The 25,960-nt window shown below is 39.8% G+C and overlaps 1 protein-coding gene across 3 annotated transcripts in view; it reads right to left on the reverse strand.

The window, feature by feature from the left end:
• LOC122660154 (DNA-directed RNA polymerase III subunit RPC5) overlaps positions 1 to 25,960 on the reverse strand; it is a 47,457-nt gene that overhangs the window by 1,323 nt on the left and 20,174 nt on the right. For 2 of the 3 annotated variants that reach the window (XM_043855339.1, XM_043855338.1), the window contains 3 exons: positions 22,142 to 22,749; positions 18,014 to 18,464; positions 8,658 to 8,766 (listed from right to left, as the gene is read on the reverse strand). In XM_043855339.1, coding sequence (XP_043711274.1) covers positions 8,695 to 8,766; positions 18,014 to 18,464; positions 22,142 to 22,749 — 1,131 coding nt within the window. In that variant the 3' untranslated portion in view covers positions 8,658 to 8,694. The remainder of the gene's footprint in view (positions 1 to 8,657; positions 8,767 to 18,013; positions 18,465 to 22,141; positions 22,750 to 25,960) is intronic. The other variant, XM_043855340.1, reaches the window with a different exon arrangement.

A 25,960-nucleotide genomic window follows, 5' to 3' on the forward strand; every position in this document is an offset into this window, starting at 1 on the left:
TTTTACCACCATCCACTGCCAATGGATAACCCATCATGGAGCCCAGCGGATCAACCCCAATTCTTTTCTTTTTTTTGGGGGGGGGGGTGTTGGAGGGTAAGAGTTTAATACCATTTAATTAAATAGGTAGGGTGATGGAGGTGGGTCTTGCCCTCCAAGTTTACCATCCAAGTAAAAATGATAATGCAATTCCACATATATCTGTATAAAATGTATGTGCAGGAGATCGCCACACCACTGATGTGGAAGGAATCCCCATGCCAAGCCAATGGGGACATGGGAGGGAGCCATCACATGGTGAGGGAGGAGAGAGAGCGTGAGAGAGATGGCCACATTGCCGGTGGCCATAATCTTTCCAAAATAAATGCAGTTACATCTCTTGACCTATATACGGATATACCTATAACAGATAGCCCATAAGACCAAGATGCATTGATTTCCTTAGAGCCCAAACTCTAAAGTCTATACCCTAAACCTTTCTTCAATCCCATATCTGGAATTTCCTCATTTTCATTCTCAAGAAACCCTGGTTCCTATCTACATTCTGAGACCAGAAGTGAGGAATGGAGATTGGAGACCATAGATGCAAGACAATGACAACTCAATCCCCATCACTCCCTCAGAAGTAGAGCACATATTGATGGAATAGAGCTAGGTTGGCAGCCACCATCTGATCTATTTAGTGTGGAAGTACTCAGTGCCATTTATAAGTTCTTGCATTCGTCTTATTCTTCTGATTGCATTTCCTATTGTCTTGCAGAGACCAAATCCTAGCTTGTCCAAGTAAGGGTGTCAAACCCTAGCTAGTCCCAGTTAAGCCAACCGGGACTGACTGAATAAGATCAAGATCGACCAACTTACTAGGACCTGGCTAAACTTGTTTGAGAACCCCAACCGAGAATGGGGCCCAAATTGGGATTTAGGTCTAGTAGGATAGTTAGAGATTTATTTTCTATATTAGGTCCTTAGGATAATAAGTAATCTTTTATTTGGGTAGGTCAAGTAGGAGATTAGATTGTTTTTCCAGTTTCCTCATTTGAATAGTTTCCTTGTCAAGTTAGTTTCATAGCTTTTTTTAGTTTCCTCATTAGATGTAATTGCTTTCTTATAAATATGCTTGTAATACGTTGGAGAAACTAGTTGAATATGGAATAGAAGATTGGTTTGATTATTGCCTGTGTGACCAGATCCGCCTGTTGGCTGAGCGAGCCTCTCCCTTTCTCTTTTTCTTCTAGCAGATCCGAGATTCTCCTTTTCAGTTCCTCTGTTCATCAAATTCTTTTTCTTCCCTGTCCCTGTTGTTCTTCTACTCTTCTTCTTCCTTCCATTACCTTTTTTCCTTGAGCTTTTGAGTTTCACCCACTCGATATGCTGTTTGGGGGTGGTTACTGCCACATAAAAGAGTTTGATTACCTTCACCCCACCTTCTGTTCCTCTTCACCTCTTGGGACTGATCTGGGCTACCCCAGGCGACACTAACCCCAGGGTTTCACTTTCAAAAATCCTTTCTGCTGAGAGATATTACCAGCACTCGTATCTGAACCCACAACTCTCGCTGGCTTCGGTTCCAGAGGAGCTGTTCCAGTTCTTTGGATGCTGGATCTACTTGATACTGGGGTTAAGAACGAGGGAATTTTTATATGATACCTGGCCGAGAGCTTCAAGGCCATCTAAGGTCATACTTGAGATCCCAAGTTGAACTCTCCCTCGTTGCCGCATAGTTGTCATGGCGTCGCCATGGCGTCCTGGCGCTGGAGAGGGTTGCATGGCGACCTACGCCATGGCGACCCTCTTTGATTTCTTCTTCGTGTCTCTCTTTCCCTCTTCGATTTCTTCTTCCTGTCTTCGATTTCTTCTTTCCCTCTTCGATTTCTTCTTCGATTTCTGAATTTTCTTCTTAAAACTTGAGAAACACTAGAGAAAAAATAAAACATGGCTTGAGTATACATCTATTAACACATTAAAAATAGAGAAAATAAAAAATAAAACATGGTCGACATGCTCGCCATGGCGTTGCCATGGCAGGAGACATGTCGATATATCGACGTGACACCCCTCCACCGACTTGGATCACCGTGACGCCGTGACAACTATGCTCATTGGTTCGAGGTCTGGAGGTTAATGTAGGAGGAGTTCAACTAAGAACCACTCTACAGTAGGATCGATAATAGTTGCAGCAGAACACCAAAATAGAAACTAAATCAGAATTAGTAATTTAGTGAATAAGGACCAAACCAGCAGCAGGAATGGCTCCAAAGTAGGATCGAGTGAAGGCCTAGGCAAGGGTGGTTTGTGCTCCAAATATCAGCCAATTCTAATGGCTGGTTGTGAAGTTATTCAAGTCTGAAGTTTGCAACAGATTCTGGGCAGAACTGAGATCGCAGGTGCAGCAGTCCTTCTTGATTGTGTAAAAAGCAGTAGCAGTACTTGGTGATGATTATGGATTGATTCAAGTCTTCAAAGAGTTCTCCAGCAACAGTTTATTGCAGTCACAAGATGGCAGCAACAGTAGGGGTCAATTTGAAGACCAAAGGAAAATAGAAAAATAGATAGAAAGAAAGATAGGGATAGGAAGGAGAGAGAGAGAGAGAGAGAGAGAGAGGGGGGGGGGGGGGTAGGCTATCTCAGCCTTGGGTCTCTCACCCACAACTATCTCAGCTGTGGAAAGGCAAATTCTTTCTTAGAATTGGAGGCAAGCATTGCTTGTAAATCTCATTAATCAATTGGTGACTCTTTCTTACAATGAGTGCCAATTTTATAGCTTAGGCAAGCTTACAAAATAGAAAGTAAGAAAATAGAAACTTCCTAAAATAAAATAGAAAGTAGGGAAATAGAAACTACCAAGGCTTTATTGGATCCAGCCTTCTAAACAAACAAGGAAACAAAAATAGAAACTAACTAAAATTAGAAGCTACCTAAATGAAATAAAATAAACTTTCTAAAACTGAAAACAGAAACTAATGGCAGCATTAGGATAGGATCTTTCTCCACCTGATGGGCCCACAAGATCTTCTAAAAAGCATCCCCACAAAAGGCAAATATGGGCTGTGACACTGTTCATGTGAACAGTAACATGAACAGTGTTTTGCCTTTTTTTTTTCCTTCATATTTTGATCTATATCAACTCTCCCCCACTTAAAAGAAATTTGACCTCGAATTTTAATAAGTGTAGGACTGATCTTCATGTTGTGCACATCTGTCTTCAATCGAGTTTTCTACACTTCTGCTTGTTTGTTCAGTAATCGATTTATCGATGTTGTATGGGGCTGGGGGCAGGACGAGGGGAGTTGAAGAGCTCGAGGGTGGATGGGGAGGGGCAGGGCAGGGTTGCAGAGCATGGGATGGGGCAGTGATGGAGAGGGGGAGATAAGAGAGACAAGAGAGATGGGAAGTTTTCCACCACCCCCCCCTCAATTGTGTTCTGGAATAATGAAGTATTTTTTTTTTTAATTTGTGTTTCTGTTTTTTGGGTGTTCAGATGCCCTGTTCACTTTGGGAGAACAGAAAAACGAATCGGACTTGCCAAATGCGAATTTTTGGTTCCCACAGAAGAAAAAAAACACTGAAAATACTTCTTCAGGGTAAACACGGCCTCAAACGAGGAAAATCAATATTAACGGAAATCATCGACAGAGAAAACGATAAGAAGTCAGATTTGAAGTATCAAGATCAGAGAGATCTAAAGAAAAAAACAAAGAGAGATGGTTGTTGCTCTTCAAGTTCATCGATCATACAGGAGATGCAATAGATACGAAATAAAAGATTTAAAAAAAGAAATAGTAAGTTTCCTTGTGTAATTCTGGGAGGAATGGAGGAAGAAGTTGCAGGACAATTAGGAATTCATCGGAAATACGAATGGAATCAGAAATCTCATGACGAAGGAAAGCAAGTCCTGGCACAAAAAATGATAATTAGAATTGCAGAAATTAATTCGAAATGGAGCTGTACAACACCTGAAACGAATCTAAATCGAAAATCGGTAAAATGAGAAACTGAATTCTGAATAAAAGGTGAAAAGAGAGAGAGAGAGATCAAAGAGTTTCAGACAGAATTACAGAGAAAAGAAAAGAAAAAAAAGACATGCGTGGAACGAACCTCTGCCAATCTGCTGAGAGGGATATTCGCTTTAGCCAAATTCTGTTGGAAGAAGGGAATAAGGGAAAGAGTGGATCAGACACCGAAATCGCTCAATCCCTGTAACCCTAGTAGAGTGGAGTTCCTCTTCAAGCTCTCAAATGTAATGAGTCCCTTATCACTCAGAACAGAGGCGGCGGCAGTGTTGGTGCTGGCAGTGAAAGAGGAAAGATAGTTTTAGGTTGAAGATGAAGAAAAGGGTAGCATTGTAATTTTATTTCTGCTGTTTTAGTACAAGGGTAAATAGTCTTTTCCATACTAAAACTAACACCAAACTAACACCATCAGCCAGAGGGGTTCTGGGTGTAATTGGGAAAAGTCGAGGGGAGGAATGTGTAATTAGGGTAAAGTACAGGGGACAGGAATGTAATTTACCCTAAAATATAATGTACCGAGTGTATCGGCTAATACGGACGGATACGATATACTTGATACATATAGATACACTCGATATGAACGAAACAAAGCATAAAATGGTCATTAATATGTATCGATACGTATCGAGACGTATCGGTCGCTACAGCTCGATACATATCAATATGCTCGATACGCTTGATACAAAAGCACTTAAACCTTTTGCTTACTCATAAATTCGACACAGCAAGCCTAGAGGCGGAAAAAAACACCCTAAACCCAGTAGGAAAACTTGATTTTTCACTTACTTGGGGCTTCCATTCAACACTTGAAAACGAATCAAGGAGTGGAAGAACATCATCCTTTGCATCATCCAACAAGCTGAAATCAAAGATTGAAGGGGATTTCACAGGAAAAAGGTATGCTTTTTGAAAAAAGTTGATCTATTTACTCAAATCATGCTTTTAGTTCTGTTTTTTCGCTATAAATCCATGCATTTAGGTTAAACTAAGCTATTAGATGCATCAAAGTTGAACATTTGCAAGGATTTGAACCAACCCGACACTCTTCATGGCTATAGAATGACTGTACATTGTAAGAAACCTCATCTTTTATAACAATTTCAATTTAATGCACTTGTTTGGTTATATATTATTGATGAGCACATTTATGTGTGAAATCTTAGGGCATAAAGCATACATTTTACCACATTGGACAGAGTTACTCGGTGCTTTCTTATGCTTTTCAGGGTTTAGGTGAATTATTGTGAAAATGGAGGAGATGATGCTAAGGAGATGTTTTTAAGCTTTTTCGAGGTGTTAATAGTATGGATGCATAGCCCATCGAGTCAGCTTCGCAACGGCTCAAACGACACTTGATTCCGAGTTGAAACGAAGAAGTTATGGCCATTTCCGTAACGACGCACGAAAATGGTGTACAGGGGTTTATTTATAATTATTGACAGTTAGACGGGGACAAAGTGAAGCGGAAGTTCGGATTCCAGGGGCCTTAACACAATTATCAGAAGTTACTTTACTGTACCCGAAAGATTCCATTTGGAAGGCTCTGGACAGTCCAACTTCAACTTGAGATATCTTGGCCTCCCCAACTCCGAATTGGACGAAATTTGGGTCTATTTTGGGTGATTTTTCGCAAGGAACAAAATGGTGAGGCCTATATAAGCACCCCATGCTCCACGTTTTCTGAAGGACAGAATGGGTATTTTATTTATTCTTGAAGGAATCCTAGTCATCACCCTTACTCTCTCTCTCCTCCAACTTCTCAAGGGCACTTCTGGAATTCTACTTGGGATAGATTTATATTTTCTCATCTATGGAAGGTTGAAAAATCAAAGATGCTTTGATTTTATTGCTTGGAGAAGATATCTACAAAGAAAAGGAAGCACTTGTTAGAATTGGAAGTTTATTTTTCTAGAAATAGAAGGTCTATGTAAACAATCTTCTCTTCTTCTTTCTTTTTTTTTTTCTTTTTTCTTAGGATTCAAGGCACTGTAAAAGAGGAAAGAGAAGAGAATATTCTCTTTTCTTAGGGAATATTTCTCCTACACTTCCCTCTTCTCTCTGCTCCTCTCTTCCACCTAGAAATACCCCCTACCTCTCTTGTAAAAATTGCTCATTCACTTAGTGAAATTTCTTCTCTTCTTCTCCTTCTAATTTGTGATTTTTGGCTTTTCTAAGTGCTAGTTTGCTTTTTTGATTTTCATTTAATGGTTATAACAAGTTTAGTTTATGCTTTAATTTCAATTTAAGTCTTCAATTGAGTTGTAATTTCTTAATTCTAGTTTAGGTTTTATGCCTTCTAGTCTAAGTTCTTAAGTTGATGACAAGACTTGAAGATTTAGAAGAGGAGGCCATGGTAAGTTTATGCAAGTATTCAAGCTTTTCAATTACATTCATACAAGCACATCCAGGTTTTACTATCTAAACTCTCAATCTCATTCTCCATCTCCTCTATCTCTCTCTATCTTCTTCTTCTTCCCCCTCTATATCTTTTATTTTAATTTTATATGGTTGTGGTTTATGGATGCATTTTTATTCCCTTATTTCTTTTTATGTGGTTAGTATGTGTGGCTGTATTTTTATTCCTTTCAATTCGTTTTAGTTTGATAGGTTAGATGCTCATGTGTTAGGACGTCGATTTAATCCCTTAATTTTGTTAGATGCTTATGAGTTAGGATGCATTGATTTTCGTTAGTTTAATTAGTTTAATTTAACACTTTAATTTGGTTCACTTTGCATTACTTGTAAGTTAGTTAAATAGAGTGGCGTATATCTCCTCGTGTTCGACCCGTAGCTACGATTGACCCGTACACTTGCGGTTTTATTTTAACAAAAACAATTATTCTCCATTTTATTGTTTATGCATGATAAGAGTGACTCTATATTGCTTGTTTATATTGTTTTTTGTTCCAAAAGTTTATTTCCATGTGTGTCTTGACCATTTCCGTGCATTTTACACCGTTCAATACGTATCTCCGATATAATACGATACAATACGTCTCTTCATACAAACATATCATGTTACATTCTTATCATTTCACTTGTTCATGTTCAGTCTTTGCATTCATTCATTCATATCTGATTTCATTCATATACATGTTCATTCACTTTCTTTCTCTTTCCATTTCATGCTTTAAACGTCGCCATCATAATCTTATTTCATGCTTATACATCATCATCATCATATACATCATTATCATCTCTTCATTTCATACATTGCCTTACATATCATTCTCATAACGATTCTCATACTAGAACATCAACATCAACATATAACATTATCTACAAGCTCATCAATACATGACATCCAAAGAACACATCATAACAGCACTCACATAGGCATCGTCAACAATTTACATATACATATACTTTACATAGACTTCACTAAACAGTACATCAATCACATATAATATCCATGATTCCCTCACCTTTTCTCAATAAAGTGTTTGTCCGTGTTCAATAGCACAAACATGAAAGCTCTTCTCTAAGATTTAAACCCAAATCAGAATTTCCAGCAATGTAAGTCGAACTCTTCCTTCAATTTTTGTAGTTCCAGTAACCTTAGAGGAATCTAATTCAATACTTCAAAGATTTAACCCTTCTTCCTAATTCCTCACCCTATCTCTTCAATCCCAAACTTTCAGCAACACAACTCTCAATTCCTTTGAAATCTGAAATCCTATGATCCTAGCTGATTCAATCCAGCACCATCTCTATCCTCTTCCTTCTTCTCCTTCTTCCTCTTCTTTCTTTCTTCCTTTTTTCTAAGTGCAAAACTCAACAGCCTAGGGAATTTCCAGCAACTATAGGACTGTCCCAGCCTTGCCACCACCTACTTAAGCATGCACATGGTGGTTGCCTCTAAGGCCACCATGTGATTCTGGTACACTAGTGTGCTTAGTCAAATCAGGTCCATGGTTACCTCCTCCTTCCAGCCATGTGGCTGGGTTCCTATTGCCAACAGCACCTTGGCAATGCAAATGGTTAGACTTGATCAACAAAGTGGCTGACCCTTGATTACACCTCACCCTTATGCCATGTGGCTACTAACCATGCCACTACCTCATCCTCTCCATGCACCATGCGGCAACCCTGAAGTAGGACACATGGTCCAATCATGCTATGCCACCACTGATCCCTCATTAATCCCCCTAATAATAGGATTAACTCAATTAATCATATTAAATCAAATACTAATCAATATTTAATTACTAAGATTAACATAAGCATGCCACCTTGTGCTTTGACTATTCATCATAAATAAATAAATAAATAAAGCAATTCAATAGACACTAAAATATTAACAAGTAATCCAATTAATTATTCATGACCTGCTTCCGGGGTGTTAAAAGAATTGTCATTAAATTACTTAAAGCCCCTTATTTTGCAAGTAATTAAACTTCAGCCTATTCTAAATTGAAATACCAAATTAATCCCTTTTGGAATTAAATACTATTCTGCCACAGAGTTTGTTTACTTCTTTCTAAAGGATTCTGAACCTCCACTTATTACAGAATAGCCATTACATTCTTATACTTGAATTCTCATAGTTTGGATGGGCCATCGAGACTCAAATTTAGAGCTTTGAAACCCGTGGTCAAATCAATAACATTTAAAGAACAGAATGATTGGTTAACATTGGTTAATTACCTGGAAAAAGAATTTACAGTCAATCAGCGATGTCGTGTCATCTAGGCTTTCCATCGCCACTTTTCATGCACCATGCATTACCTCTAGCAATACATAATTCACTGATAACCTGCCAAAAAAAATATATATATATATATATAAAATTGATTAAGAGGGGGTGTCCAATTTCTAGTACAACTTAAAAGGTTTATTACAGGATGCTACTAAATAATATGGAATGACTCCACATATATTTCACTCGCTCCTTTTACGATCAGTACATGTCTAATTGCATCTTTGCACATAAACCCCAATGGGAAGTTTCAGAAAAGACTTCACAAGTTCTATTCTTTGGGGTGGGAGGATAGATAACAGGAAAAATATTAATTCATTAGAAATAAAGAATGTCACATGGACAAGTAATATGCAACAACATCAGTCTTAAAAGGGGGTGGGGGAAGAGAAAAAAGTATACAACAAGTCAACAAAAATAATGAGGGATAGCCGAAGCCTAAAGATCATGGTTTAAAATATCGGTATGGGTCTGGCCAATACCCATATGGATCGGACAGAATTGGCCTGGATAGGGCTGAAATACTTGAAAAATGCACTTGTTTGTATTGGACCTCATATCGGCCAAAAAAATTTGAAAACTTTTTTTTGGGGAGAAATATTGGACAAAATACAACATAAATTACAATAGATGTGTAAAAAAAATCTTAACAAATTTGTAAAATCCATAAAATATTAATCAAAAGGATATTAAAAAACATAAAATGTGATTTTTATTATAGAAAGGTAAATAAGTGTGTATCAAACAACAGAAAAATTAGACAACAAATCATAGCAAGAATCACAAAAAAAAAAACCAGAAAATCGGTAGTGATTAAGAGCATGGTTCAAAATCTCGCGATATTTCGCCGAAATATCGCTTAATTTCGTATATCTCGAGCTTACCGAGATGCGAAATCAGGTCGAAATGAAAAAATACCATATTTCGTCGATATCTCGATATCTCACGAGATATCGACGAAATATGGTATTTTGGCTTAAAGTGTTACGTGAAGGGGGGCTTTAATACAATATTTCGCAGATTTCGGTCCATATTTCGACCGAGAGTTGGCTGCATTTGCTAAGGAATTTCAGTCTTTTGCCAATTCTTCCACTCTTCCAAGCTCTCATCCAACACTCTAGCCATTGTTCAAGCACATTGTTGTCGGATTTTCGCCGGTAAACTCATCGGAGGGTCATCTAAGCTCATCATCCAAGCCTTTTTCCACTATTTAAGGTAAATTCTATTTCTCTAAAACTATTTTTTTGAAAAGACTATGTACAAATTTTGTTGGATGGTGATGATATTAATATATGTTAGACACCGGAGGCCCGCCTCACGGTGTCAAAAAAAATTTTCCATAAGTATTTTTTTTTTTTAATTTTCTGGTTTTAAAAATTCATTTTCCTGCAATTAAAATATGAAATAATTAGGGGTAACATGACTTAGATGGTAATGAATTAAATATATGTTAGACACCAATGGCCGATCTACGGCTTCACGGTGTCGGATTTATTTTTCTGCTCTTAAATAATTATTTTAATTTTCGATAATTAAAAAAAATATATAAAAAATAAAAAGAAATAAATAAGGAAAAATATGAGTTTTAAGTTTAAAAATTAATGAAAAAATATGAAAGTTATTTCTATATGTTTTGAAATGCATTACATGAATATTATGTTTACTAATTTTTTGTTTTGTTGTGTTAGGTCAATACTTATATTAACATTACATATAAAAAATTGGTTTAATTATGTGAAAAATATAAGGGTTAGGGGAAAAATATTAAATAACTATACAAGTGTATTAGTAATCTAAAAGTGTCAATTGAAGTGCATCTACATTAAGTTTTTTAATTATTTGTGTTACTTACAATGCAGTAAACAAGTATCATTATGGCGGATCGTGATAGACAACGTGCGAAGGGCAAGCAAAAGGTGGGGGAAAGTAGTCAACAAAGGGGGCGGAGGGAACAAAGAGAACAGAGGGAACAAGAGAGACCAGCCAGCCAGCATAGGGGTGGCATCGTTACTTGTGCTTCCCTCCCATTTGCAGTTTTGGAACCCTTCCATTCAAACCACTCCTCAGAAGCAAACATGCTTCTCAGCCCGGCCTTCTTTGTCTCAATGCTTTTGAGGGCAATGTAGTTGGTGGTTTGAGTATGGGTGATATGGAGGAAGGACCGACTGGACATTGGCGTGCCCCATCTTTTGACGCACATACCACTCCATTGGCATCGGATTATGGTGCATCACAACCTTACGGTGGATATGGATATGGATCATCATCATATGGGCAGTTTAGTGGGGTAGGGGATTATGACTACCAATCCCAATCCCAGTCCCAGTCCCAGGGACATACTGGATCATCTTTTGTAGATAACATCTTTACATACCCTAACGGACCTAGCTACCAACCTCACCAGCCATACATGCAGCCAATGCCATCGCCTCTTGCGCCGGCACCAACATCATATCACAGTGGATCATCTTCTTCACGAACTGGATCGATTGGTAACCCTAGTTTATATCCTAGGATAGGTTACCTACAGTATGTTGATGATTCCATTTACGTGACACTTGTGGATGACTACACTCGTTTCTTCTCCGATTCTATACCGTGGTACACATATGTCCTTCAAACAGAGAGCAATGGACGTCGACACCAGCGAGGCATGAGTGGGATTGATCCAGGGAGGCACAGCAACTACTATTAGCAGTTTAGCACTTGTAATTTGTAACTTAAGTTATGATTTCATTGATCTATGAACTTGTGAGTTGTGACTTGCGAGTTGCGAGTCTTGTGACTTACTGACTTTGACACTTAGTGTATTGCCTTTAAGGCTTTAAGCAAGTTATTGAATATTATGGAGTTTATGAGAATCATGGTACTCATCAATGTGTATTGGCTTTAACTTGATATGTGATAAAGTTAAATACTATTATTAAATATTAACTGCCTAATCTATGTGTATTTAACTATTTATACATTAGGGTCGGCGACCATATGTCAATCAAGGGTGCAAGCCCAAAACACCAATTTGAATTCACATTTTTACAATTTTATGGTTTAAATGTGTTTATTAAGCTTAAATAAGGCTGTCCATGAAGTTTCAGGCCTAGATATGGCCAAATACCCCTCGAGATGTAACCCCGAAATATTGCAGAAAAAATGCAATATTTCGGTCATATTTCGCGATATTTCGGGTATCTCGGTAGGCCCGAGATACCGAGATATCGTGAAATATTAAACCTTGATTAAGAGAGTGGATTCAGTGAATGTAGATTTGCAAATCCAGCCTTCAGATCGCAAAATGCTCCACACGATGTTGAGAACAAGCAAAAATGGAAAGAACCCCAAAATTTCAAGTTGATCGGATAAAAATCTTTCGAGATATGGCCTCTGGAACGTTGCTAGTCCATTTTATAAAGAAAAAAATGGGTTTTACCGAGTATTGGGTCGGATTGGCCGACCCTGGGTCGGATTGGCCGACCCAGAGGCCGATAACACTACCCTCTCCGGAATTAGGCAGGTATCGGTATCGGCTTCAGCCGATCAGATACTGATTTTTTAACCATGCTACACACCAACAAGTGGACCAAACAAATGGATAGTCACCATTACAAAAACTCCCTCTCTTGCATGTTCATCTGCTATCGAGTTTGTTGACCAAGTCCTAGCTCAACTGTAGGCTGGTTGTAAATCAAGGCGCAGGAGATGAAATCCGGCCTTACTCGTTTAGGGTGACCCCCTTTACTAAACCAAATAAGGGTACTAGCTTTAGCTAGTGCGCCCTGTAGCTTTTCAGCCGGGCAAGACCCTTTTTGGTCCGATGCTCGGGCGGAACCAATTCCCAGGGTGTAACGGGCGTGGAAAAATATCACCTCAATTTGTCTGCCCGTCAATTTCCTCAATTCCCTCTAATAGAGGGAGGTGGACCCCACCTCGAGAAATGTGTTCGGGCAGGGGATAAGGTGGTCATTTCTGTCCCCCTATTAGATGGAATTGAGGAAATTTAGGGGTAGACAAATTGAGGGAATAAAGATCCAACGGGCGGTGTGTACAGGGCCCAAGTACATATTTACTGCAGCATGCTGATCCGCGATTACTAGTAGGCTTGTAAAACGGTACGGTTTCGGTAATACGGTATGGTTTCGGTACGGTACCAAAAATAGGTACCCAATACCGATACCGTACCGTACCGTTTAAGAACCCTATTTTCAATACCGCTACGGTAAGGTTTTGGTACGGTATGAAAACAGTATATATACGGTACGGTTTTGGTACGGTATGAAAATGGTATATGTACGGTACAAAAAACGGTATAAATTTGATTCTTATAAACGGTATGAATATGAAAACGGTATATATACGGTGCAAAAATGGTATGCATACGATACGAAAACGGTACGGTTTTAAAAACGGTACGGTTTCAGTACATACCAACGGTATGACCGTAAAAACCGTTACCGTACCGTACCGTGGTCAATACCGTTTGACCATACCATACCGTTTTTGCAACGGTGCGGTTTGGTACGGTTTTACACGGGCGGTTTTGGTTTCGGTTTCGGTATACGGTTACGGTTCCAGATTGACACCCTTAATTACTAGTGATTCCAACTTCATGTTCTTGAGTTCAACTACTCATGCCATGGATGTGGGAACATCAACTCCATCCCTGTGGGCCTCCGAGGAGCAGGAGAAATTGTTGGAATTCCATGAAAGAGTCTCGGGAGCTAGGATGCATGCCAGTTTCATACGACCATGTGGAGTGGCACAAGATCTGCCTCTTGGCTCATATTGAGAAAGAGAAGCTTGCTTGAGATTGGGCGAACCTTGCCCTTCTAATAAAGTGAATATATCACAAGAGCCAGCTAGAGTCGTTCTGCAATCATCCAATAACCAAACTCCAGTTGCAATCATCCAATAACCACCTCGTTCTGCAGCCATCCATAATAGTAGGCTTAAGCTCAGTTGTAATCAAGTCAACTATAATGCCCCACATTTCTAGTATAATACTTTAATATTGATTTAAATCATTTGTTATTATTTTATCTATTGAATTGTTTTATTTATTTATGATGAATAGTGCAAGCACGAGTTGGATGGTCACTTGCCAGTTGTCGATCTCCCAGAGGTGCACTGGGGGCGATAAAAATCCGGTATACCACACGGCTACACCTAGAACCCCTCAGACTTCTGAAAACTTTAGGCATGAGATACTTCCTCTGCTTTTCACAAGATTTCACATACCTCCATTGGGCAGTTAAAACTTAGAACCAAGACAACACTAATTAGACGAGTAATTTGATTAAAGCATTACTTATTTGGTTTCTCCTATAGCTTTTCAATGATGAGAATACCCAGGTTTATATAACTAAACAAAACCCAAAAGCTGTATTGAGCATATCAATGTCAACCTAGTACTGCATAGGAGATCTTTCCCCATCATTTTCTTTTATTTGCACATTAAAAGGCTTTTTTTTTTGTCCTTTGAGAAATCTTCACAAATTCAAACCAACTAGTCTATGTTTGTTGAGGGCAATTTGGGTTTCTAAAAATGTTTATAAGTGCATGCTGGTTTTCACTCGAGTTAAAGGTTATGTTGAAAGACAGAATTTAGGAAAAATACTTGAATGATCGATGAGATCAGCCAAGCCTTCTATTTATAATATGAGGAATTACACCCAAAAGACTATAATGACCCTAGCATAACCGACATAGCTAGGAATACATGAAAACATAAAAATAAAGCTGTAAAAGACCAGAATAACCCCCACGGTATTCTAATGTACCTTATTCAACACTCCCCCTCAAGTTGGAGCAAAAATGTCACTCATGCCCAACTTGACTAAACTAGGATGAAAGACCTTTCCAGGCAGTCCCTTGGTGAACATATCAGCAAGCTGTTCAGTAGACTTCACGTAAGGAACACAAATAAGGCCTTCTTCTAACTTTTCCTTGATGAAATGCCTATCCACCTCAACATGCTTGGTACGATTATGCTGTACCAGATTATGTGCAATGCTAATGGCAGCCTTGTTGTCGCAGTACAACATCATAGGAAGACGAATAGGAACTCCAAGATCTTGTAGCAAACCTTTCAACCAGAGCAGCTCACCAATACCTTGTGCCATAGCACGAAACTCTACCTCAGCACTTGAACGAGCCACTACATTCTGCTTCTTGCTACGCCAGGTGACAAGATTGCCACCCACAAAGGAACAGTAACCAGAAATAGACTTACGGTCTGGGGAACCTGCCCAATCAGCATCAGTATATGCCTCTATCCACAAGTGACCATGAGGAGACAAGAGAATTACTTTCCCAGGAGCTGACTTCAAGTAATGAAGAATCCGAAGAACAGCCTCCATATGTGAAGTGTACGGATCATGCATAAATTGACTGACAAGACTTACAGCAACAGCAATGTCGGGACAAGTATGGGAGAGATAAATCAACTTCCCCACTCATCTTTGATATCTCCCTTTATCAACCAGTTCACCCTCCTTTTCCTTGAGACGAACAGTGGCATCCATAGGAGTATCTGAAGGATGGCACCCTAACAAACCCGTCTCAGTCAGTAGGTCTAGGATATACTTTCGTTGGGAAAGAAAGATGCCTTTCAAAGATCTGGCAACTTCAATCCCAAGAAAATACCTTAGTTTCCCTAGATCCTTAATCTCAAACTCTTGTTCAAGAAATGTCTTCAACCTGCTAATCTCAACACAATCATTGCCAGTAACAACAATATCATCAACGTAGGCTATCAAGATAGTGAGTTTTTCACCAACCCTCTTTATAAAGAGAGTGTGATCTGCATTACTCTACTTGTAGCCTACAGAAACCATTGCTTTGTGAAACCGGCCAAACCATGCTCGAGGGGACTGTTTCAACCCATAAAGAGCACGCTTCAATCTACACACTTTGCCTCGATTGGTGTCACAGACTTTTGAGGATAGCATAGTACTTAGTAACCGACAGCTCCTTTTGGGTAGTAGAATGGAGTGTCTTCCGGATGTCATAAACCTGTGCATCATTCCCCAATTATCCATAAGTGCCCTTAGCAGCAGCCCATATCTGTGCAGCTGTGTCAAGGAGAAGGTACTGGCTGGAAAGTCCTTATGGCATGGAGTTCAAGACAAAAGACATAACCATAGCATCATTGGCAGCCCATCGAGTTTTGGCGGAGCCTTCTTCAGTAGGCTGTTTAGAGATGCTAGTAAGATGCCCACTGAGTCCTCTACTAGCCACAGTTAAGGAGAGAGACCTGGCCCACATGAGATAATTGGTGCCATCTAGTTAATGGAGGGCATAAGGAGGAATTTTTGTCGGGGGCTGGTATCACCTCCGTAGGTAGCCGTGGTAACCCGAGTCTCCCATGGTGTAGATGGAGCCTTGGCAGCAAATCAGAAAAAAGGGACCTTGAATGGATGGTCGATTGATCCTCCTGGCAGCAAAAACCTTGGAAGATAATGGCAGCAACAAGCAGCCCTAAATCCCAAAACATCGATAAGAAGCAGGGTTTTGAAAAATACCTTGAAAGAGATAATCGATTGGGATTAGGGGTCTTCAAAAACTTGGAAAAAAACTGTCAAGTATTCCTTGAAGTGTTGTGAGGTTGCTCTCCAATCAGCCCAATCAGAGAACAGAAAGACCAAAATCGATAAGTGTCAGGGTTTTTCAAAAAACCCTGAAAGGAGATCGATATTGGGTAGATGCCTCAAATCTGTGGAAAAAACCTGCAATAGTTGCTGTCCAATACTGCTGTGTTGGATCTCAAATAGGAAAACCAGCTTCGAATGCAAAGGAGAGACTGATCTTCAAGAGGAGAGAACTCCAAACAAAAAATCGCAGAAAGAGGGGCAGCAGCTATCGAACTTGAGAATGAGTTAAATCATCAATTGAAGAGGTGATATATAGGGCAGTATCTAGATCACAAGATCACCTCATTAGATCTGCCCTAATATGGAAAGAGAAACAAAGGAAAAAAAAGGTGAGAAGATCGAGTAGGTGGGGGGAAGAGTATCGAGTGGAAGGAAAAGAAAGAGGAGAACAATGGAAAGGGTGGGGTTGGGTGGGGTTTAAAAAAAAGCTAGATCAGAGAATGTGGCTCTGATACCATGTTGAAAGACAGAATTTAAGAAAAATACTTGAATGATCGATGAGATCAACCTAGCCTTATATTTATAATATGAGGAATTACAACCAAAAGACTATAATGACCCTAGCATAACCGACATAGCTAGGAATACATGAAAACATAAAAATAAAGCTGTAAAAGACCAGAATACCCCCCACGGTATTCTGGTGTACCTTATTCAACAGGTTACTACTTACCCTAACGGACACTTAAGGGTCCTATTAAAAATGTGCGAGAAAACCACAAGGGAGGCAAACAGCATTCAAAAAGGTGAGGGGTGTATCTAAACTTAGAAATGTGTGGGGGTTTAGTAGTAACATACACTATGATATAATATGAATAATGTTAGTTGAATAGGTGAGTATACTTAGATAAGTTATCAGTTTTTCTTATTGTCATTCTTTCGATTCAATTGTTTTTGTTTTCCCCTCATGTTCTTCAGTCCAAATTGATCCAAAGCATGCGGTTTAGATTGGACTGAACTATCAAGCATCCACATCAGATTGGGACCTCTAATTCCAAGTTTTGGTAAGTTGACTTTTTTTAATATGATCTCACATCTACATTTTCCTGTCCCACTAGCAAGTGTAGAATCACAGATGCATCGAGTTGCTGGAATTAATGAGCTGTTATCACTGACTACAAATATCAGCTTCAGATCCAAGCATGGACCAAGTAAATAAGTAGCTAAAGTACAACTACCCATTACATACACTTTATTTCTAAATGGGCACTAAAAACAAACAGTTTTTGTTGTATTTATAAGATATGAAAACCTTTTGTAAATTTCCAGACTATTCAAAACTAGTCAATTATATGTCCATAAAATCTCCTAGATTGCACTTAATGATGCAATTATTATATGAAAAGTTTAATCCTTGGATCTTAACTTTCTTGATGGTGATTTTCATTCAACCTGAATAGCACAGAGAAAAAATATGTAACCATAGTTGTCACGGCATCTAGGCAACCCAAGGCGTTGGAGAGGGTCCAAAATCAAGGCAACACCAACAAGGTGCTTGGACAATTATGCATGTAACAAGTGTTCCAAGGGGTTTGTCAGTCGGATCAAAGTTAATTCAAACAACAAAATAATAATTTGGCGAATATCTTTTGGGTTAAATTTGTTGTTACTCTTGCTTTATGTAATTTGACTCCATCAAATAATGAAATCCCACTGACCTTACTAAATTCACTATCTTTGATATCCCTCTTAAGATCGATTTTGGCAGCATGAACAACATCAGCCTTCTTCAGGGTTGCATTAGGTTCCTTGGCGCAAAAAAGCTTAATAATAACACTCCTGCAAAGGGAAAACCCACTCTTGAGCATAAAGGCAAAAGGCAGTTCCCTTTTTTTTTTTTTTTTTTTTTTTTTTTTGGGGGGGGGGGGGGAGAGGGGAGGAGAGAGATCAGAAGCAAACCTCAATGGATTGGAATCTGAATGATCTGGTGATGACTTCAAAACATAGACCCCATGGATATTTACAGCAATTTGACTTATAACAGTCTGGAGCTCAGGTAGATGGGCATCTGCACCTTTTGCAGCAGCAATTGCAGCCCTTGGATCAGCCTTTGGAAGATTAGATTTTGAAAGTGCCAGATCCCGTAAGCCTTCACGAATCAATTGCAAGCTACCAGCATATAAGATATCATGTTAATATTGATCCCCAAAGAAAGTCATCAATACGATTGCTTACAAATTCTGAAAGAATGTAGTTTTCATACTAAAAATTTGAAGCAATTCAGGTTCCAAATAAAGAAACTAACTTGATCTGATGAAAAAAAAAACAGAAAAATAAACTGACGAGCTATAATGTAATGGATAAACATGGGGACTCTGGCTATGATGTAGACTGGACACTCTTCTAGAAATGTTCAATTAAGATAATCAAAGCAGCTAACGGATATGTCTTCAACAATGTTAACAATATGCAGGTGTGGAGGTTAACAATTTCCAAAAAAAAAAAAAGATTAGAGAATTCAGGGGATATATAACATGATCCATATTGCGAGTGAAAAGCCCCTTTCTTTGCGCATCATAGCGTAAGTAAAAGGGAACAAAGAGGCAAGCTGCCGTTCGGATCGGACCAGGATGAATGGGATTGCTCTGACTTTTATAGTTTCTACTATAACAATAACAAAAAAAAATCAGCTTTATCCCAACCTAACGGGGTCAGCTACATGGGTCCAAACAAAACGAGGTAGGGAAAAGGACACACACACAAAATGAAAGAGGAAAATGATAAATGAATGATAAAAGTAAAGAGGTAAGAGGCACAGCCCAGTAAGACAGGAAAATTTCAGCTAAATGGGGTCTGCTACATGGATTCTTGCCCTCCAAAAGGTTCTATCTGAGGTCATACTTGGTACAAGACCTAGATTATGCATGTCCTCCACAACTTCTCCTATGGTCATTTTAGGCCTGCCCCTAGCTTTTTTTGCTCCTTCAATTAGGATCATTTCACTCCTCCTTACTGGGGCGTCCCTAGGCCTCTATTGAACATGACCATACCACCTCAAATGACTCTCACGGAGCTTGTCCTTGATCGGGATAACTCCCAAGTCAGTCTCTAATACGTTCAGTTCTTACTTTATCCTTCCTGGTTTTTTCGCACATCTGTCTTAACAACCTCATCTCCGCTACACAAAGCTTCTCAATATGGCACTTCTTAACTGCCCAACATTCTGCCCCATGCATCATAGCCGGACGCACAACAGTCCTATAGAACTTTCCTTTATAGTTTTCTACTAAATTTTTAGATATATCATTAGTTATTGGGAAAGGTTTGTCCAAGCAGCCCACATGGAAAGAGATATCTTTGTGGATGCTTCATTTTTTCCACGTGGAAGAGTGATATGGCAATTCTAACATGTGGATGGGGCACATGTCAAATTTCAGAGCCTAATTCAATTAAATCATAGTTGTCAAGGCATAGCCTAGCTGTCGTCTAGGCGCCACCTAGGCATCCAAGTGGCTTCTTGGGTCGAAGGCAATAGCATGCCTTGTTTGATACAAGAAAGGTGATTGCGTTGGATGCCTAGGCATCGTTTTGTGGCCTTATGACAGCACAACTTATATTACATCAGTTTTTTGAAACTTCACGAATTTCCATTGATTTATGTTCATTTCTTTGTTTTTTATATGAATATGCTCATATTATATCTTATTTACTAGCATAATTATGTCATATTGCATTGATATGGCTTCTATGTTGCATATAACCATAATTATATAAAATTATCATTGCTATATTATATATAATGCCCACATAGGAAGGCCTTGACACCTATGAATCAAATACCTTCCCATGTATTGGCATGCAGCCCAATGTATGTCCATGCATGCCTACGGTTGCTCCAAGTCTCCAACCAACTGTGAACTCTCCCATAGTTGATAGTCTTGGATTTTCAAAGCTCTATTTTTCCACTCACAAAATTTCGATTGAATGTGAGCGGGAGGGCTTGGGGTCTACCAGTCAACAAATTTGGGGCCCACCTGAATCTCCATGTGGCAGATATTTAGGAGTGCCCAAGAGATTCCCATCCAGGCAAGCCACCTGGAAGCATAGTTGTGAAGGCATCACGTAGACGCCGCCTACTTGTCCAGTCACATTTCAGGGTCCTAGGCATGTTGTCACCTTATTGGATGCAGAAAAGGTGACCGCCTTGGTCACCTGGACATTACCTTGGATACCTTGGCCGGTCTTGTGACCTGTGACCTGGGCAGATGTCTTATATTGTATTGTGTGCTTGTTTTATTGTTTATACTATATGAAATAGATTCTCCTGACTTGTTGGGCCGTCCTCTTTCCTCTTACTTCCTTCTTTCATCTGTCTTTCTTTCTCTCTTCTTTTTCTTTTTTAGTTTACACCTCTCATTTGTCATTTGCCATTTTGCATTTCTCATCTCTTTCCCAAGCTTTCTTTTCTCCAACTCCTCATTACCCTTTTTCCTTTTTTGTTTTGGATCCATGTAGCCGACCCCATTAAGTTGGGATAAGGCTGTGCTGTTGTTTTTGTTAGATTCTGTTTCTAACCCTTTTATTGGTTTGTTTACAGGATTATGAAGCATTGCGATACATGACATCATGCTTAATGCATACTAACATAGTTACATGCTCTATAATTTTGTTTAGTAATTATATGCTATTAATCTATTATCCTCTTAGCTGGGATAAGGCTCAGTTGTTGTTCTTGTATGCTTTTAGTTATTGCTTTGTTTTTTGATGAATATGCTTATGTTATATCTTATGTTTAGTTTATTATATGTTGGTTTTTTTCATATTCGGACAATACTAGCATAATTATAACATATCGCATTGATGTGGTTTCTATATTGATTTTTTTTATGCGACTTAAATGGTGATTCTTCATGTAGCATATAAGCATAATTATATCATTGCTATATATACTACATATAACGCATACCTAGGCGCCCCTCCACCGCCTTCGGTTGCCTAGTCGCATTAACTATGCTTCGAAGACCTCTTCCCTTGGCTATTGTATAGCATAGAAATAACTTTATAAGTAAATTCTAATTTTAGTTTTTATTTAGCTAAAATGTCGCCCGTTTTGGTTTTACTATGATTAAAAAAGGTTCCACTGCCAAAGAGTCCAAAATGATGTTTTGGGAGGGTCTATTTGTTTTGTTATAAACACTGGATATTAGGCATAAAAAGGTACTTGATTGGCTCCATTTCTCTCTCCCTCTTGATTCTTTTTTGTTTCAATTTTCTATAAAATGCAGAAAATGATCTCTGCTACGTGCATCTCCAACATTTTCATGTTTCCTTTTTTTTTTCAACTCAATCTCTGTTTAACTTGTTGGAAGTTGAAGCCCTCCTGAGTCAGCAAGATACCTGTGGCCGAATCCATGTCCACACATAAGATACGCAATTCGGCAGGGGGCAGACGAATCTAGGTAACATGGGTCTAATGACAGCTAGAAGATTCAGACTATGCAGCTGGAACAAGAAAATAAGGAAAACCTCCCAATGTTTCTCTAGTTAGACAAAAACCCTGCTGAGGTGTATCCATTACTCAAACCATTCATTATACATAAACAAGATAGTTTAAAGATATCATGTATCAGTATCACTGCAATCCTAATTTTCTCCACATCAAAAAAACTGCCACAACGGTGCTTCGAATTTCAAAAATAATCTACAGTAAAAGATAACCAGTCAAGGTTTTTAAATTGTCCAAAGATTAGATATAAAAGGATAGTCAAATCAATCAGCTCATAACCATGAATGTTTCAAATAATACATGCCAATCATATGAAATGGAAAGTTCTATTGAACTTTACCTGCAGACCTTATGAATACGAAAAACTTCCACTAGGGCCCTTGGGAGAGCTTCACGAGTTTCATCAGACATGGACACTGTCTCAGACCTAACTGCTCCATCTACACTTCTCTTCGCACCTTGATCAGAACTAGAAGCTCCAGGCCTATTAGTCATAGTTGACTTAAATGAATTTCTCATTGCAGGCCCACCTTTCCCAGCACCTGTCACATGAACCATTATGTTTTTCTCACGCTTTTCCCATAGTCGTTCCTGCTCTCTCACAGCATTTGGATGGCCCTTTATAAAAGACATATCCATAGGTTCTTTAAATTTCCAGTTCTTAAAGGAAGGTCTTTCAACAGCCAATGGCTTAAGCATACGCCTCAGAACTTCTTTTGAAAGTCCTGAAGCATCTTGCTGTTTGTAGCTGATTAATGGATTCTTGCTGAATAAAAGAAGGATGTAGTCCCTAGCAAGACATTTTATTCCTTCACAAAGCAATGAACTTGCTGTAACCCATAATCCTTGTACAAGATAAGCATGCTTCTGAAGGACCAGTAGAACATCTTCATCTGACTCATCAGGAGCAAGGTGCTTAAGGGCAGTGAAGCGATGAACCTCGGGCCCCTATAAGAGTGTCAGGAAAAAAAATGAAAATCCAGTCAACTATCATGCATACAGAAGATGCGCTGCTGGAAATCAAAGCCCAAGCACCCAATGTATCAAATAACAAACAAGAAATAAATGTAAATTTAAATTGGTTGAGTCAAAGGAAAACCAGCAAAGTGCAAATCGGGGGGAGGGGGATGTTTAGATCCACACCTTCAAACCATCCATTCACAAGAAAATCATTCAGTATCAATACAAGTCGCCAATATAAGCTGATATTTACCAGTCTATAATGGTAAGAAAATTCCAGCAGTATAAATTCATAAAAACTGTTATAGTTTGAATCAGTCTAACATAAGGAATAAGCTCAATACCAGGAGATAATAGCCATAATGTATCCAACATTCCAATTTCCGTCTATCCGATCATAACACTATTGGGAAGGAAACAAGATTTATAACCATAGAAGCATAGACTGGGGAACTAAACCCAACATTACATCAACTAGAAAAATTGTTCATCAGAAAATTTCAATTACAAGACACCCTTATAGGTCAATTAATTGGTCCGGAAGTGGGGAAGAGAAAGAGACTAATGTGGTTCTAGGTCACCTAATGGTTAGGCTTCATAAACCAACAGTAATCCAGTCGCAGGCTGGGGATTTTTTCGACAAAATTGAAAGATTATCACATGTTCCAGAAGGAGAGCTTAGCGGGTCAACTGAGCTGAAGATGTAAGTAAGTTCCACTGCCATGCCCGATTCCCCTCCGGCGGCCCTGCCCGCCGGTTCCTCCCTCTCCCTTTCTCCTTCCCCTCAAAACCTCTCCCCCCACCTTTCTCCTTCCCACTCGATGGGCCCATTTGATGGGCTTGGCTCCTTGTATAGGATTGCACATTTACGGGCTTTGAATTTGGACAGATCCAGCGGGCCTTCTTGCATGGACTTGGGCTTGCTTTGATGATGGGTAGGCTTGTTGTGCTTTGGCCCATCTGTGGACTTTCATTAAGGAAAACAGACTTGACAGGCCCACTCCCTACTACTGGCATCAAGACCTGGAACTCTCTCTTCAGAACCACCCCCTCCTCTGCTAGGGAAGGATACCCTCCCCACTTCGTTCCACCTTCCCTTGTTGGTGACCAACTAGTCGGCCGCTGTCCGTCGGGGCTTCTTGACTCTGAAATCTCCAAATGGTCGAACTGCTTGGTAGGTCATTTCCTTGGGAGCAGACCTCCCTTCAACATTGTCAAGTCATATCTATCTAAGCAATGGCTTTCCCTTGGGACCATGGATACCTACCTTCTTGAATCTGGTGTTTTTGTTTTCAATTTCTTTGATGAAGCTGATAAACTAAAAGCCCTTGAGAGTGGCCCCTGGCTTGTGGGGAAAAATCCAATCTTTCCTCGCCTGTGGGATCATCATCTACAGCTAAACAAGGATGATTTCCACTCCATCCCCCTTTGAATCACGCTGCCTGGTCTCCCGCTCCACTTCTGGTGTGAAAAGGGCCTCAGTATTATCGGATCCGTCATCGGCAAACCCCTATACTCTGATAAAAGAACCAAAAAGATGGATCGGTTGTCTCTCGCTCGGATCTGTGTTCTTGTCTCTGCTGATGCTCTCCCTCCATCCTCAGTCTCCATCTTCGATGATGATGATGGCTTCTCTTTCCAGCAGAAGATTCTCTTCGAAAGAATCCCACCTCAGTGTGTTGTTTGCAATGTTTTCGGTCATCCCACCCAAGCTTGCAATCCCTTGAAACCTACTTCCACTAGGTGCAATGTGAACTCTTCTCGCGAGTACCCTACAGCTCCTGTGAGTGTAGTCGACTGGGTGCGAAATAGTTCCCTTGTCGTGGTCGGTGAAGAAGTCCTCCCAAGTTCCATAGCTGCAACGGAAGGCCCTGATTCCTCTATCCACCCTCTGCCCAATTCCTTTCCGGTAGACTCTGCTAATCATGGTCGGAGAAGAATCTGTAGTCGTCAATCTCGCCGCAAGGACCTCCCGACATCAGGCTCTAGGCCTCGTCGTCCTCCCTCTGGACCGTGGGTTCCCCCTTCCTGCTACCGCTGGTCCAAACAGATTCGAAATTCTCTAGACTGTCAGCCTCTGCGACGGTGAAGATTTTGCTTCTCCCAAGGAGCTGTCCTCCAACCCTACTCCCCCTAGCCTATCGACTATCAACCTATCACTATCCTTCTCCAAGCCCCTCTGACCCTCTGCCTGATGATAAGTAGCCATCTCCCCCTATGCTTGACGATCTGTCGCCCTCTCCCCATGTGATGTTCTCTCCAACGTCTCTCCCCTCGAATCTGGGGATCACCTCTTTTCTCAAAAAACAAGCCAAGTCCTTTTTTTCCCCACGTTCTTCTCTTGCCCCAATTTTACCTACCCATACTGTGGGGCCCCCTTTAGTTCCTTTGCCCATTCCCTCTCTAACCCGGCCCTCCATCCATCCCTCTTTAGCTAAGGTAGCTAGGTCAAATGGGCCAGACCCCCCTTTAATCTCGGCCCACTGCTCTAACGCTTCCGGCCTTACCCTCCCTGATTTGGGTCTTAAATCCAATTCTTCTTTGAATCACCCTTCTCGCCAATCTACTGCTCCCCCGCCTCTTCATGTTTTTCGTCGTCGTAATCCCAGCTTTCCTCCTTTCCCTAAGAAATGTCCCTACATTACCTACTCCTTGGCCGGTCCAGAGATGAATTTGCCTCTCAGCCTAGATATCAGAGATCCCCCTTATTGTTGCGAGACTCGAGACCCAGGATAAAGGATCTTCGTGGTGCTTGGACTGGTCGTCTCAATAAGCCATTTGCTGTTTTTCTGTAAGGACTTTTGCCCCGTTTGTTTTGTCCTTGCCTTCTGGTAGGGCTTTTGTTGGCTCGTGCTTGTATGTTCTTCCCCCTCCCCCCCCCCCCCTTTTCTTCCTTTGGTAATTGAATTATTTATTCATCCCAATCCCCAAAAAAAAAAATATCCAGTCGCAGGCTAGGAAAATTTTCCAGAATTCAAAAAATATCCAATACAAACAAATCAGTAATTCAGATATGGGTAAAATTCTAGTCAAAGGCTCCAATAATATGGGGGAACAGATTACTAAAACTTGATATCAATCCGATGGATAGATTCTGAGTACTCAACAAATCCAAATTGATCAAGGGAACTCAAGAACAGAGATGCAGAACCAGAATTCGATTTCAGAAACAAAGCAACCAGAATATATTTAGAAGATC

Source organism: Telopea speciosissima, chromosome 4, assembly GCF_018873765.1.
Source record: "Telopea speciosissima isolate NSW1024214 ecotype Mountain lineage chromosome 4, Tspe_v1, whole genome shotgun sequence".
Lineage (NCBI taxonomy): Eukaryota > Viridiplantae > Streptophyta > Magnoliopsida > Proteales > Proteaceae > Telopea > Telopea speciosissima.